Raw genomic sequence first — 13411 nt, 5'->3', positions numbered from 1 at the left:
GCACTCCACTCCCTGGGGCGCCTACCTCTCCCTGAACAACTCCAGGGTGTTGGTCGACACCGCGTGCTCCTTCTCCAAGGACAGTCACAGCCTTCTAATGTGATAGTTACTCTTTTATTCCTCAACTCAGTTTTTGAAAGATCCACTAATTGTCATACTGATAGCTCACTTTTCAATTTAGTCCTTCAACAATTTGCAAAACAACCTCTTTGTGCTTTCTTGGATTTCCTCAGTGACAGATACATTTTTACTGATCCTGATCCCCGCTATCAGTAACTCCACCCAAGTTAACTGCCTCTGTTGAGCCTGCCTCTTCCCACTGGGGACACTTTGTTTGCTTCTGTTATTACCAATAGCAAGTAATAGGAGGCATCACCCATGTCCCACTCAAACAATAACATCATTGGCACTGTCGTACTGGAATATTGGAATAACAGGGAAGCTTTGCACTGGTTTTGTGAGTGAGAATGTGATTGACAAATGCCATGCACACTCCTGAGATCACAGACGTAGCCGTAGCTGGATCAAAGAGGAAAGCAAGTTGTGAATCTCGAGTATCATTTTTACTGCAGGGACTGAAATTGTAATGCCAGTCCTAATCATCTCATCTTCCAAATGCTGCTTTACCTGCTCTTACCCAGACAAGAGGGATGCCATGGGAGCACATCAGGTAGGTAATAAGGTAAATTAGGCAAGATATGGCAACAAAATGCTCTAGATCTTGCAGTTAAAACCCTCCAAAATCCTCAGTGGCATTTACATTTTTTTGGCTAAGATTCAGCACAATGAAATATTATCAATTTGAAACATTAATTTTTTTTCTTTTTCATCATATGCTGAATGTCCTGATTTTGCTTGCCTCATGCAATCTTGGCATGCTTTTTTCTTGTTCATTTTTTTTGGAACGGGATATTGCATTTGAGTACATGTATCACATGTCCTTATGCAGCCCAAGTGTCCCTGCCAGAGTAAGAAGCCAACAGCCAAATCCGAGAGAAATATCTCTGGATATAGGTTTACTCGCTGAACTGGAAGGTTCATTTTCAGATGTTTCATCACCACACTAGGCTTCATCCGGAGATTCATTGAAGATGTTACCTAGTATGGTGACGAAATGTCTGAAAATGAACCTTATAGCTCAGCGAACAAACCTACATCCAGAACCTCAACCTGAGCTACAAGTCTTCTCAAACCTCGCTAGAAATATCCCTATTTGATATAAAATGATTTCTTTGGAATGTGTGATTTATTTTACTTTTCTGCTTGCTTGGATTAATTTGATAGTTTTTAAACCTGCATTAACTATTTTAAAAATTACATCGTTCAATTCTGAATAAAGTAAATGAGATATTTCTTGTTCCAGTTGACCATAGCAGGGTTAAACTAGCCCCACTTGTGGAAAAAGACTCTAAGCACAGTGATTACATCAATGCAAATTACGTCGATGTAAGTAAAGTACAGAGCTCCTTTCATATTCGGGGATGGTGGGAGAAATGGTTTTGAGCTTATTGTTGTTTATCACGTTATTATTGTTGTTGATCATTTTTATATTTTATAGAATTTCTCTGAAAACATCCCTAATAGTACAAGATTTCACATTATAATTCCTTGGCTATTTACTATCCAATGTTTTTGCATGCAGCTTAGTGCTACAACATTACCACTTCCTTAAGAAGTTGAAGATGTTGTTCTAATAGTGTATCTTCTGTGGCATTGCTCACTAGTAGTCCGACTGAAGGATAGAACATGAATACATGCTGATGCCAGTTATATGGTCACAACTGACCACTGTAACTTTAAGGGAAAATTGACGGACTACACTACGAAAGTAAAATACTATGTATGCTGGAAATCTGGATTGAAAGCTATCAAGGATTAACAGAATTCCAATGAAAGTACATTATCTGGCATTTCTACCAAAGTAGAAATTTTGGATATTTCAGTTTTCTATTCCAATTGGCATCCCAAACATTGGAGATGAGCTTGCGAAGAGATTTCTCTGCCCTCGTTAGTTTCATTGATTAACTATAATCACAACTCCCCCACAAATAAAAAGCCCGCAAAGCAACAACAACTTTACTGTCACACTTCCAAAGGCAATGATTACTTCAGTGGCAAGCCACAAGATGAAATATTAAGGCATAAAATAAACTGTCACAGAAGTGGATTTTAAGGATTGTTTTAAAGAGACAGAGAGGTTTAGGAAGGCAATTCAGATCTTAGGGTAAAAACAATGACTGCAGATGCTGGAAAACAGATTCTGGATTAGTGGTGCTGGAAGAGCACAGCAGTTCAGGCAGCATCCAAGGAGCTTCGAAATCGACATGAAGGGCTTTTGCCCGAAACGTCGATTTCGAAGCTCCTTGGATGCTGCCTGAACTGCTGTGCTCTTTCAGCACCACTAATCCAGAATTCAGATCTTAGGCCAATATAACTGAGAGCTGGCCCACCAAAGATGCACAAGAGAACAGAATTGGAGGAATGCTGATATCTCCAGAGTTTGTAGGGCTGCAGGAGATTACAGCAATTGGGAGGGATGAACTTAAACGATAATTTGAAAACAAGGACATGAACATTAATATTAAATAATCGGCAGACTATCAGCTAGTGTAGGTCATTGAGCACAAGGCTGATGGATGAACAGGACTTGACCTGGACAGCAGAGGGATTGGACTAGCATAAATCTGGTGGAAGAAAACAGAATAGCCAGCAGAAAAACTTAATAGTCAAACGTAGAGATGAGAAAACTTGTGAGTGAAGGTTTCAGCAGCCAAAGACCTTGATGACATGAGATATAAACACATCTTTGAGGGGTGACTAATTTCTAGTGAGAAGCTTCTGAGGAACAGAGGAGTTCCAAGTAAAGGGACAAGGAGCTTCAATGAAATTTGAGTTCTCAGATTTCCCAATGCAGGAAGTGTAACATATTGCCTTGCTCAAGGAGCAAATAGATGATGAACCTAAAGTAGAGGTCAAGTCTGTGCAAAGGTAAGTTGCCAATGTTCTGGAAGATGGAAAGGAAAGTGGTGTGGGAGTTGCATATCAGTTTTTTTAATGTTTATTATATTACCTATTTTATTGTAAATACCCTTTTTAGTAAGGTGGTCTTGTACCACAGTGAAACCATTCCTACCTCTGGATCAGAAGCTTTGTTTTCAGATACAAATCAGGATTCATTGACCATGGAAGATGCACTCACCTTTTGGCTACAAGGTGTTGATTATCAGCATGTATATCTTTCCATATGCCTGATGGCAGGCCATGAAAGCTTGAGAATCTCCTGGTCAGCTACCCTGCTGGGTAGTGGCAATACATTGTATTAAACAAACTGATGGAGCTAAAGACAGATAAGTCCCCTGGACCTGATGGCTTGCATCCTAGATCTTAAAGGTAGCTACAGAGATAGTGGATGCATTGGATCTAGGTTTCCCAAACTCCTTGGATTCTGGAGAAATACCAGAGGATTGAAATACCAGAGGATGTTAATGTGACATCCCTATTCCAAAAGGGAAGGAGGTAAAAAGTGGGTAACTATAGGCCAATTAGCCTTATATCTATTGTTGGAAAGTATTTGAATCAATTATTAAGGAAGTAATAGTAAAATATTTGAAAAATCATACTCTAATTAAGTAGAGTAGGCATAGCATGAAAAGAAAATCATGTCTGATTGATTTTATTAGAGATTTTCGAGGAAGTCTCACTTAGAGTGAATGGAGGGGAGCTAGTAAATATGTTATATCTGGACTTCCAGAAGGCATTCAAAAAGATACCTCACACAATCTTAAGTTATAAGATGAAAGCTCATGGTGTTGGAGGTAGCATATTGGCTTGGATAGGGAATTGGCTAATGGGCAGGAAATAATGAGTGGAGGGGTTATTTCTCAGGTTGGTGATGGTGATCATTAGGGTTCCACAGGGATCAGTGCTGGGATCACAAATGTTTACAACTATATATTAATGACCTGGCGGAAGGAATGGAATGTGCTGTAGCCAAATTGCAGATGACACAATAAAAGATTGGGAGGCAGATTGTGAGAAAGATACAAACAGTTTACAGTGATACTGAAAGATTAAGTAAATGGTCAAGAAGCTGGCAAATGGAGCACGACGTGGAAAAACATTAAGTTGTTCACTTTGGGAGGAAAAACAAAATAACAGTATTATTCAAATGGAGAAAAACTACGGAAAGCTGCAGCACAAAGTGACTTGGAGGTATTTGTGCACAAAACACAGAAAGTTAGCACACAGCTAATGGAATGTTAGCCCTTATTTCAAGGGGTTTGGCATATAAGAGTAAGGAAGTCTTACTGCAACTGTACAAGGTGCTGGTGGGACCACATCTGGAGTTTTGATCCCCTTATTTGAGAAGAGATATTATTCCATTAGAGGCAGTTCAGAAAAGGATGCTCCCTGGTATGGAGAGATTGCCTGAAAGCAAAGATTAAACAGGTTGGGACTCTTCTCATAGGAATTTAGAAGAATCAGTGGTGAGCTCATTTAAGCACGTAGGATTCTTATTGAATTTGACAGGCTAAACACTGAGAGGATGTTTCCCGGGGGGGGGGGAGACTGTAGGACCAGAGGGTACAGTCTCGGAATAAAAGGGCACCAATACAAGACTGAGATAAGGAGAAATTTCTTCTTATGATTGAGAGTCTTTGGAAATCCTTGTGTTAGAGAGCTGAGGTAGATAGGTTATTAGTAGGGGAATCAAAAGTAATGGGGAAAGAGCAAGAAACTGGACATGAGGAATTATGGAACACTCATGAATCTGCTGAATGGCTCAAGGTGTTGAATGGCCTAATCCTGTTCCTATTAATCATAGTTCTATGGTCTCAAAGAAGAAGAAAGGTGAAGTGTGTTTGTTTTAATTTTACTTGCATGGTTGTAAATACATGTCTTCGTCACTTTTATCGCTAAAAGTATGAATGATTTTCCTAATCTTCGTAGAATGTATATAGATTTGTCTTGGATCTGATTTTGGAACAGATGTGCTGAATAAAAAGGATGAAGGATGTTAATGCAGTGTATTTCTTAACTACCTTTAACAGAGCTATGATAGACAGAAAGCCTATATAGCAGCTCAAGGGCCACTTAGATCGACAGCTGCAGATTTCTGGCGGATGATATGGGAACACAATGTGGGAGTTATTGTTATGATCACCAACCTGGTGGAAAAGGGAAGGGTGAGTTTGATATTTTGAAAACTCTTGCATTAAGATCTGTGTGACTAGGAATAATACAATGGACAACCAGTCATTTTATTTCATTTGCTTTGGAATTAAAAGTGTAGACATTGCTTCTGCTTTGCTTCAAATGCTTCTATTAGTCAATGTCTGTCCAGTTTTGTAAAACATTTGAGGCTTAGTTTCTCTTTTGTACACATTTATAATGAGCCGGGGAACATCGATTTTACTTGCCCCATACCCATAGAGTCCCATTCCACACTGGACATTAATTAAAGATGCTGCATTTCTTTACTTGACATTCAGATTTAGTATGACCTAATAGATGTTCACATTGGAAAATGAAACAGTTTCCATTCTGAGTACTCAGCATGGAAGTTCATCCAGGTCATGGCAGCACAATTAGGTCACTATGGAGAGATGCTTGCATTCTATTCCAAGTGAAGAGTATTAACCTTGCTGAATGAAAGCCATCCTGTGTTAAAACAACAAATGATCATGGATTGAAAATGCATGATTTTTCCATGTCATAAATTCTTATTTCTGTTCAGAGGAAATGTGATCAGTACTGGCCGTCAGAAAACAGTGAAGAATATGGAAACATTCTTGTCTCACTGAAGAGCTCGAAAGTATTGTCCTATTACACTGTTAGGCAGTTTTCTATTCGGAACACAAAGTTTAAGAAGGTATGTGGAAATGCGTGTACACAAACACAAAAAAAGAATCAAAGAGGGAAAAATAACCTCCCATAACCTTTTCAATCAATGAATATTCTGATCCAGTTTTGTCTCTTGCTGTTAATTAATTTGTAGCATGTTATAATTGATCCCCTTACCTCATTTACTCAAGTGGGGTAATCTGTAAGAGGGCAGATGGACTCCACACTAATATGTTTCCTTCTATGTTCAGAAGCATATAAATGGAATTGTTCTTTGCAGTATATTTTGGAGTTTGCAACAAAAAGCTAAATGCCTCTAGATATTTAGCAGTTAGGCAAAATAAGAAGGCTGTCATTGCTTGAAGGTTGAGCTATAATCCATATTTACATTTAATATTAATATTTAACATGAAGTGTAATCTATGTAATCTTCTGACTATTCCTGCCCACTTTGCTGTAATCTGCATGGTCTTCAATTACCCACAGCAGATGAGCTTGCTTATACTGAAGTACATACACTATAATCACTGATGAATATATTGCCTGCAAGGGATGAAGAGATTTTATTCACTGATGTCAAATTTGATGTCCATTGCAGAAACAAAATCTGGAACTGTTTCTTTAAAACTGGTAGTGAGCAGGATGGGAGAGTTAGGGTGAACACTCATTCAGAAAGACTTTGAGTTTGCTTTGATTTAATTGAGACCCATTTACAGAATTGGAGTCTGTCCTTTACCATGGATTTTTTAAATAGATTCACTGCCACAGAGCTCTCTGGATGTGAAGATCCAGTGTTATGATCCCAGTCATTAGGACTACTGGACAGGTTGAATCTCAGAATGAAGTCTGCCATGAAAGATCTTTTTCTTTTAATTTTAATTAACGTGGTGGGTATTCACTGAAACGTGGCCACAGAGTTCTCTAATGACAGAATAGAAGTTTACCACACAAAAGAATAAAAACAAACTAAGCTGTCTAGATATAAAACACAGTTAGACAACCTTAAAACACCCTACAAAACATATTTCCCAATACCATCACTTCGGAGCATTTCAAATCCAGAAAAATTGCATCTCTATATAAAATCTTTAAGTTTGACTGGTGAATTATATAGTCATCTTGCATGAACACCCCAAAGCTGAGAGCTTAGACTTCCTCAGAACAAACAAAGGACAGTACAGGACAGGAACTAGCCCTTTGGTCCTCTAAGCCTGCACTGACACTTTTTGCTTCTCAGCTTCTAATAACCTGCAGCTTTTTTAACCAAGCACTCCTGACTTGAAAGCTGCATATGCTAACCATTTCTTCTGAGGTTGTTTCCTTAGCTGTTTGGAATTAAGTCTTTTCCAGAAGATAGATGCTGTTCATCGGATGCTGCCTGAATTGCTGTGGTCTTCCAGCACCACTGATCCAGATACTTGTTTCTCGCCCCACTCTGGTCTTTTCCAAACTATCCAAAAAACTTTCAGTCTCTGGCTTCACTAAACCAAAAATCAATTCTTAATTATTCCAATATTAAGACCCTTCAATAAAAGCAAAATACTACAGATGCTGGAAATCTGAAATAAAATCAAAACAATGGAGAAATTCAGCAGGTCTGGAGAAAGGAATGACTTTGATATTTCAAGTCTGATATGACTGTTCTTCAGAAGTGAAAGGGGTTGGAAAATAATGTTTTTCATTCTGTTGACCAAGTGGGAGGAACATGAAATGGAATAGATTTGAGGGCAATCAGTACAAAAGGTTAATGGTGATGAAGGTGAGATTGACATCTATTTTTACATCTCTATGGAGAAAATGAGTCTGCTTGCATTTTGTTGACTTTTCTTTCAGCAGAATGGACCCATTTATCTTTTGCACATCCTCATTGACACCCATTTTATATATTTTTTTCTCCTTCTCCACCATTATCATACCCTTATCCTTTGCTCTGATCACCTTCACAATCTGTTCCACTTTCTTGTCCTCCTCCCGCATTGCCAACAGCACAAAAATGGCATCTTCCAGCCTTTTTCAGTTCTGAAAAAGAGTCCTGCCAGACTTGTAGTATTAATTCTGTTTCTCTCATCACAGATGCTGCCAGACCTGCTGAGTTTCTCCACAGCTTTCTATTTTTATTTCCAATGACCTTCAATGTTTCTTCCATATGTTGTAAACTAACTCAATATGAAAAGTATTCCATTCTTCTTCAATAGGTCCTTGCTGTCTGGCACATACTGGATTTATGCCACTGTTCTGGATGTACTGTTTGGCTTAGATTTTGTATGGGAAAAAAAAACTTTCCACTTAAGTAATGTCACCATTCTAAAAAAAATTATGAGGGATGAAGGGAAAGACCATGGAAAAGACATTTAAGGGGAGGGATATCTTTGAGAGATCTGAGGATATTCCCTGTTGATCATTACACCCCCAGCAGAGAGAATTTGGTCTGATTGAGAATTTGATAATTTAATGTATTATTTTTATGTTGTCAGATATGTTAAGTTCCTATGAGCTAAGAGTGAAAACGTGCAAGCATGGACTGACTCTGTATAACTACTATTAAAATAAAGAAAAGACTGCTGAAGACCTAAACTATGCTTTCTGACACAGGGATCCCAGAAAGGAAGGCAGAATGATCATACAGTGACCCAATATCATTATACTCAATGGCCTGACATGGGTGTTCCCGAGTATGCTCTTCCTGTCTTAACATTTATACGACATTCAGCGGCTGCTAAGACCAATCTTATGGGACCTGTAGTAGTTCATTGCAGGTACGTGATATTATTCACTGTAGAAACATGGTGTTCAAATGCTTTTAACTTAGAGAAGATGACAGACTGAGTGCTAGCATAGGTGACCTATGTGTTTTACCCTGTATTTGCTATCAGCTATTGAGCATTCACATCATAGCTGCAATGAGTTGACATGTTCAACGATGTTTCTTGATGGTTGAAGTCCAGATCACCATCATTAAAAAATCTTTCTTGGAAGGGTGAGCAGGTGATTGGAAAAGACAACATTTTTCAGTGCTTTGTGGTTTTGAGAAGTTCTGAGAAAGGTTCATCATGAGGGAAGAAGTAGGATAGGAGCATTACTTGGGGTTGTATGATATGAGCAATGGATGATAACCATAAATGAAAGTGCATGATCTCCTTTGTCACTGACCCTGTAACGAGCTCTCACAGGCTTCAACTGTTGAAAGATTCCAAGGAATGCCAGTTTACGGCCTGACCAGTTCCAGTGCGCTCACATTTAATAACATGCTGGGAATGTACCACTAGATCACTAGATTGATGTCATGTCGACAGACTTGAAGGAATGCTATACTGTTGATTCAGATGATGCATTACTTTAAGGTGTGTCTGCCTAATCATATGGATTTAATGGAATCTAAGATACTGTTCAAATAAAGGAGTTCACCCCATCACTTGTCCAATATTTCTTCCTTAAGCAATACTAGCGTTTGTTCAGTTGACACGTTTATACATCTTTACTGTGCATGTAATGTCTCTATAATGATGACTGCACTTCAAGATTAATTATTTTGTTGTTTACTGACTTAATATGATATGGGGATGTTAATTGCTATATAAATGTAGCTGTTTCTCATATTCACCAGCAAAGTTTATCAAATTCAAAATGGTAAAATACCAATAGTTATAAAAGCTGCTAATCAGCCATGTGCACTTTTGTTTTCATTTTTGAGATGTGGATGCTCCTGTCTAGGCCAGCATTTCTTGCTTATCTCTGAGAACGTGGTGATCAGTGCCGCCTTAAACTGCTCCAGTCTATGTTACATAAAATCACCCATCACAATGGTGATAGAAAGGGTTTTCTAGGATTTTGACCAGGTGAAGACACACAATTGTGACTTAAAACTATATCACTGCATGATTTGGATGGTGACTTGCAGCTAATGATATTCCCATGCATCATCTGCCCTTTCCTTGCAGGTGGTTGAGATTGTGTTTGAAAAGCTCTGCTGGAGGAGCATAGGTGAATTATTGTAGTGCATCCTGTATGTGTAACCCAGTTGTCACAGTTTGAAGGAAGGACTGATGAAAGTAGTGAATGGAGTGCCAATCAATGGACTGTTTTGTATTGAATGGTATTGAGCTATTGTTGAAGCTGCTGTTATTTAGAAAACTAGAGAGATTCTGTCATATTCCTGGCTTAGACCTAGAATATGGTACAAAGGTTTTGTGGAGTCAAAAGATGAGTTACTTCCCAGTCTTTGATCTGCTCTTAAAGCCTAATATTTATATGGCTACAGCAAACTGGGCTAGTATGAGAAATTTTAACAAGACTTGCGATGGACGTTGATGGTGTTGATCAGCTACTAATTTTACACAATTATTGATTTCAACTGAAACTAAAATTGGCATATACCTCAGGGACATAATCTGGCACGTCAATTTATCGCATAAGAATTTGGTTAAAATGGTTTTTAAGGTGTTCAGGAGAGGGGAGGAACAGAATTGAACAAAGTTGGCAATTTTGTTCTCTTCTGTGTTTTGACGGTGTTGGTAATTTTGCATATCCATAGCAACCAAACAATATGAGCTTCTGCAGTCAGGTTTTCCTTTGACTATTGCTGAAGTGCTAGTTGTTACAATAGATCCAACTATTGAGCCTGAAAAAGAAGTCTTGAAACTTGCTGCCCATGTCACATTCATAAAGAGAAACAAATCCAGGAAGACATTATAATGCATTAAAGACATTAAATCCTATCTTTAAAGCTTATAAAACCCTTACCCTGAGTACCATTGATCAATGTTTACTTGTGACAAAGAGAGAGACAGCAAATAATCTGATACAACCTTTTTTTTTATTAATATTGCTATCTTTAAGTCGAAAATCATCTATCTCAATACTTAGAACTTGCAATGACAACAATGGTGAAATACTCAGCACTCATCATCATTCCTCGGAAATTAACAGCCGTTGAGCAGTTAAACATGGAAATTCAGAAGTCACACTCAGTGACTCCTTGTTCCTCAGTGAACAACTTGCAGATTAAACTCAGTTGGAAATTTACCGTTCTGATCATTCCGAAGAAAGGTCACTGGAGCCAAAACGTTAACTCTGCCTACTCTCCACAGATACTGCCTGACTTGCTTGAGTTTTTCCAGCAATTTCTGATTTTATTTTTGAATTGCAAATGACTGAGATTTGATTAAATTTTATTTCTTATTAGCATCTCTGTAAAAAACTTGAAAAATATTATTTATTTTGGTGTACAAGGTGTAATTGGGTTTTAAAGTTTATTAAGTCATCATTATTCTCTCTTAAATCTGTTACATTTCTCCATTATGTTAAAGTTACATACATTGTCAAAATTTTAGAAGTCTGTTTATCATATTTTAACATCTTCTCTAATCCAGTGTGCACCTCCCAATCTTTTTTCATTCTTGAATGAAAATGATCGACTTTCATTCGAGATTTTCATTCCTGGCCTGCTGTCTGTGAGAATTAGAGTCAGAGTCATAGAGATGTACAGCATGGAAATAGACCCTTCGGTCCAACCCGTGCACGCCACCAGAAATCCCAACCCAATCTAATCCTACCTGCCAGCACCAGGCCCATATCCCTCAACCCTGCCTATTCATATACCCATCCAAATGCCTTTGAAATGTTGCAATTGTACCAGCCTCCACCACTTCCTCTGGCAGCCCATTCCATACACGTACCACCCTCTGTGTGGGAAAGTTGCCCCTTATGTCTCTTTTATATCTTTCCCCTCTCACCCTAAACCTATGCCCTCTAGTTCTATTCATCCTATCCATGCCCCTCATGATTTTATAAACCTATAAGGTCAGCCCTCAACCTCTGATGCTCCAGGGAAAACAGCCCCAGCCTGTTCAGCCTCTCCCTATAGCTCAGATCCTGCAACCCTAGCAGGATCCTTGTAAAGGATTTACATCCTTGTAAATCTTTTCTGAAGCCTTTCAAGTTTCACAACATCTTTCCGATAGGAAGGAGACCAGAATTGCACGCAATATTCCAACAGTGGCCTAACCAATGTCCTGTACAGCTGCAACATGACCTCCCAATTCCTGTACTCAATACTCTGACCAAGAAAAGAAAGCATACCAAATGCCTTCTTCACTATCCTATCTACCTGAGACTTCACTTTCAAGGAGCTATGAACCTGTACTCCAAGGTCTCTTTGTTCAGCAACACACCCTAGGACTTTACCATTAAGTGTATAAGTGCTGCTAAGATTTGCTTGCCCAAAATGCAGCACCTCGCATTTATCTGAATTAAAATCCATCTGCCACTTCTCAGCCCATTGCCCATCTGGTCAAGATCCTGTTGCAATCTGAGGTAACCCTCTTCGCTGTCCACAACACCTCCAATTTTGGTGTCATCTGCAAACTTACTAACTGTATCTCTTATGCTCACATCCAAATCATTTATATAAATGACAAAAAGTAGAGGTTCCAGCACCGATCCTTGTAGCACTCCACAGGTCACAGGCCTCCTGTCTGAAAAACAACCCTCTACCACCACCCGCTGTCTTCTACCATTGAGCCAGTTCTGTATCCAAATGGCTAGTTCTCCCTGTATTTCGTGAGATCTAATCTTGCTAACCAGTCTCCCATGGGGAACCTTGTCGAACGCCTTACTGAAGTCCATATAGATCACATCTACCTCTCTGCCCTCATCAATCCCCTTTGTTACTTCCTCAAAAAAACTCAATCAACTTTGTGAGACATGATTTCCCATGCACAGAGCCATGTTGACTATCCCTAATCAGTCCTTGCCTTTCCAAATACTTGTACATCCTGTCCCTCAGGATTCCCTCCAACAACTTGCCCACCACCGATGTCAGGCTCACCGGTCTATAGTTCCCTTGCTTGTCCTTACCACCCTACTTAAACAGTGGCACCTCGTTTGCAAACTTCCAGTCTTCCGGTATCTCACCTGTGATTATCAATGATACAAATATCTCATCAAGAGGCCCAGTAATCACTTCTCTAGCTTCCCACAGAGTTCTCGGGTACACCTGATCAGGTCCTGGGGATTTAACCACCTTTATGCGTTTCAAGACATCCAGCACTTCCTCCTCTGTAATGTGGACATTTTGCAAGTGTCACCATCTATTTCCCACAGTCTATATCTTCCATATCCTTTTCCACAGTAAATACTGATGCAAAGTACTCGTTTAGTTTCTCCCCCATTTTCTGCAGCTTCACACAAAGGCCGCCTTGCTGATCTTTGATCTCCCTAGTTACCTTTTTATCCTTAATGTATTTGTAAAAAACCTTTGGATTCTCCTTAACTCTATTTGCCAAAACTATCTCATGTCCCCTTTTTGCCCTCCTGATTTCCCTCTTAAGTAAACTCCTGCTGCCTTTATACTCTTTTAAGGATTCACTCGATCTATCCTGTCTATACCTTACATATGCTTCCTTCTTTTTCTTAACCAAACCCTCGATTTCTTTAGTCATCCAGCATTCCCTATACCTACCAGCCTTTCCTTTCACCCTAACAGGAATATACTTTCTCTGGATTCTTGTTATCTCATTTCTGAAGGCTTCCCATTTTCCAGCCGTCCCTTTACCTGCGAACATCTGCC

The 13411-nt window shown here is 39.1% G+C and overlaps 1 protein-coding gene across 3 annotated transcripts in view; it reads left to right on the top strand.

The window, feature by feature from the left end:
* The window catches only part of ptprz1a (protein tyrosine phosphatase receptor type Z1a), a 264158-nt gene that overhangs the window by 228524 nt on the left and 22223 nt on the right, over positions 1 to 13411 (top strand). For all 3 annotated transcript variants that reach the window (XM_043709180.1, XM_043709179.1, XM_043709181.1), the window contains 4 exons: positions 1364 to 1446; positions 5052 to 5186; positions 5738 to 5872; positions 8437 to 8600. In XM_043709180.1, the coding sequence (XP_043565115.1) occupies positions 1364 to 1446; positions 5052 to 5186; positions 5738 to 5872; positions 8437 to 8600 (517 nt within the window). The remainder of the gene's footprint in view (positions 1 to 1363; positions 1447 to 5051; positions 5187 to 5737; positions 5873 to 8436; positions 8601 to 13411) is intronic.

Source organism: Chiloscyllium plagiosum, chromosome 19 (genome assembly GCF_004010195.1).
Source record: "Chiloscyllium plagiosum isolate BGI_BamShark_2017 chromosome 19, ASM401019v2, whole genome shotgun sequence".
In the NCBI taxonomy this organism is placed as follows: domain Eukaryota; kingdom Metazoa; phylum Chordata; class Chondrichthyes; order Orectolobiformes; family Hemiscylliidae; genus Chiloscyllium; species Chiloscyllium plagiosum.
This window is presented reverse-complemented; position numbering and strand designations above follow the sequence as displayed.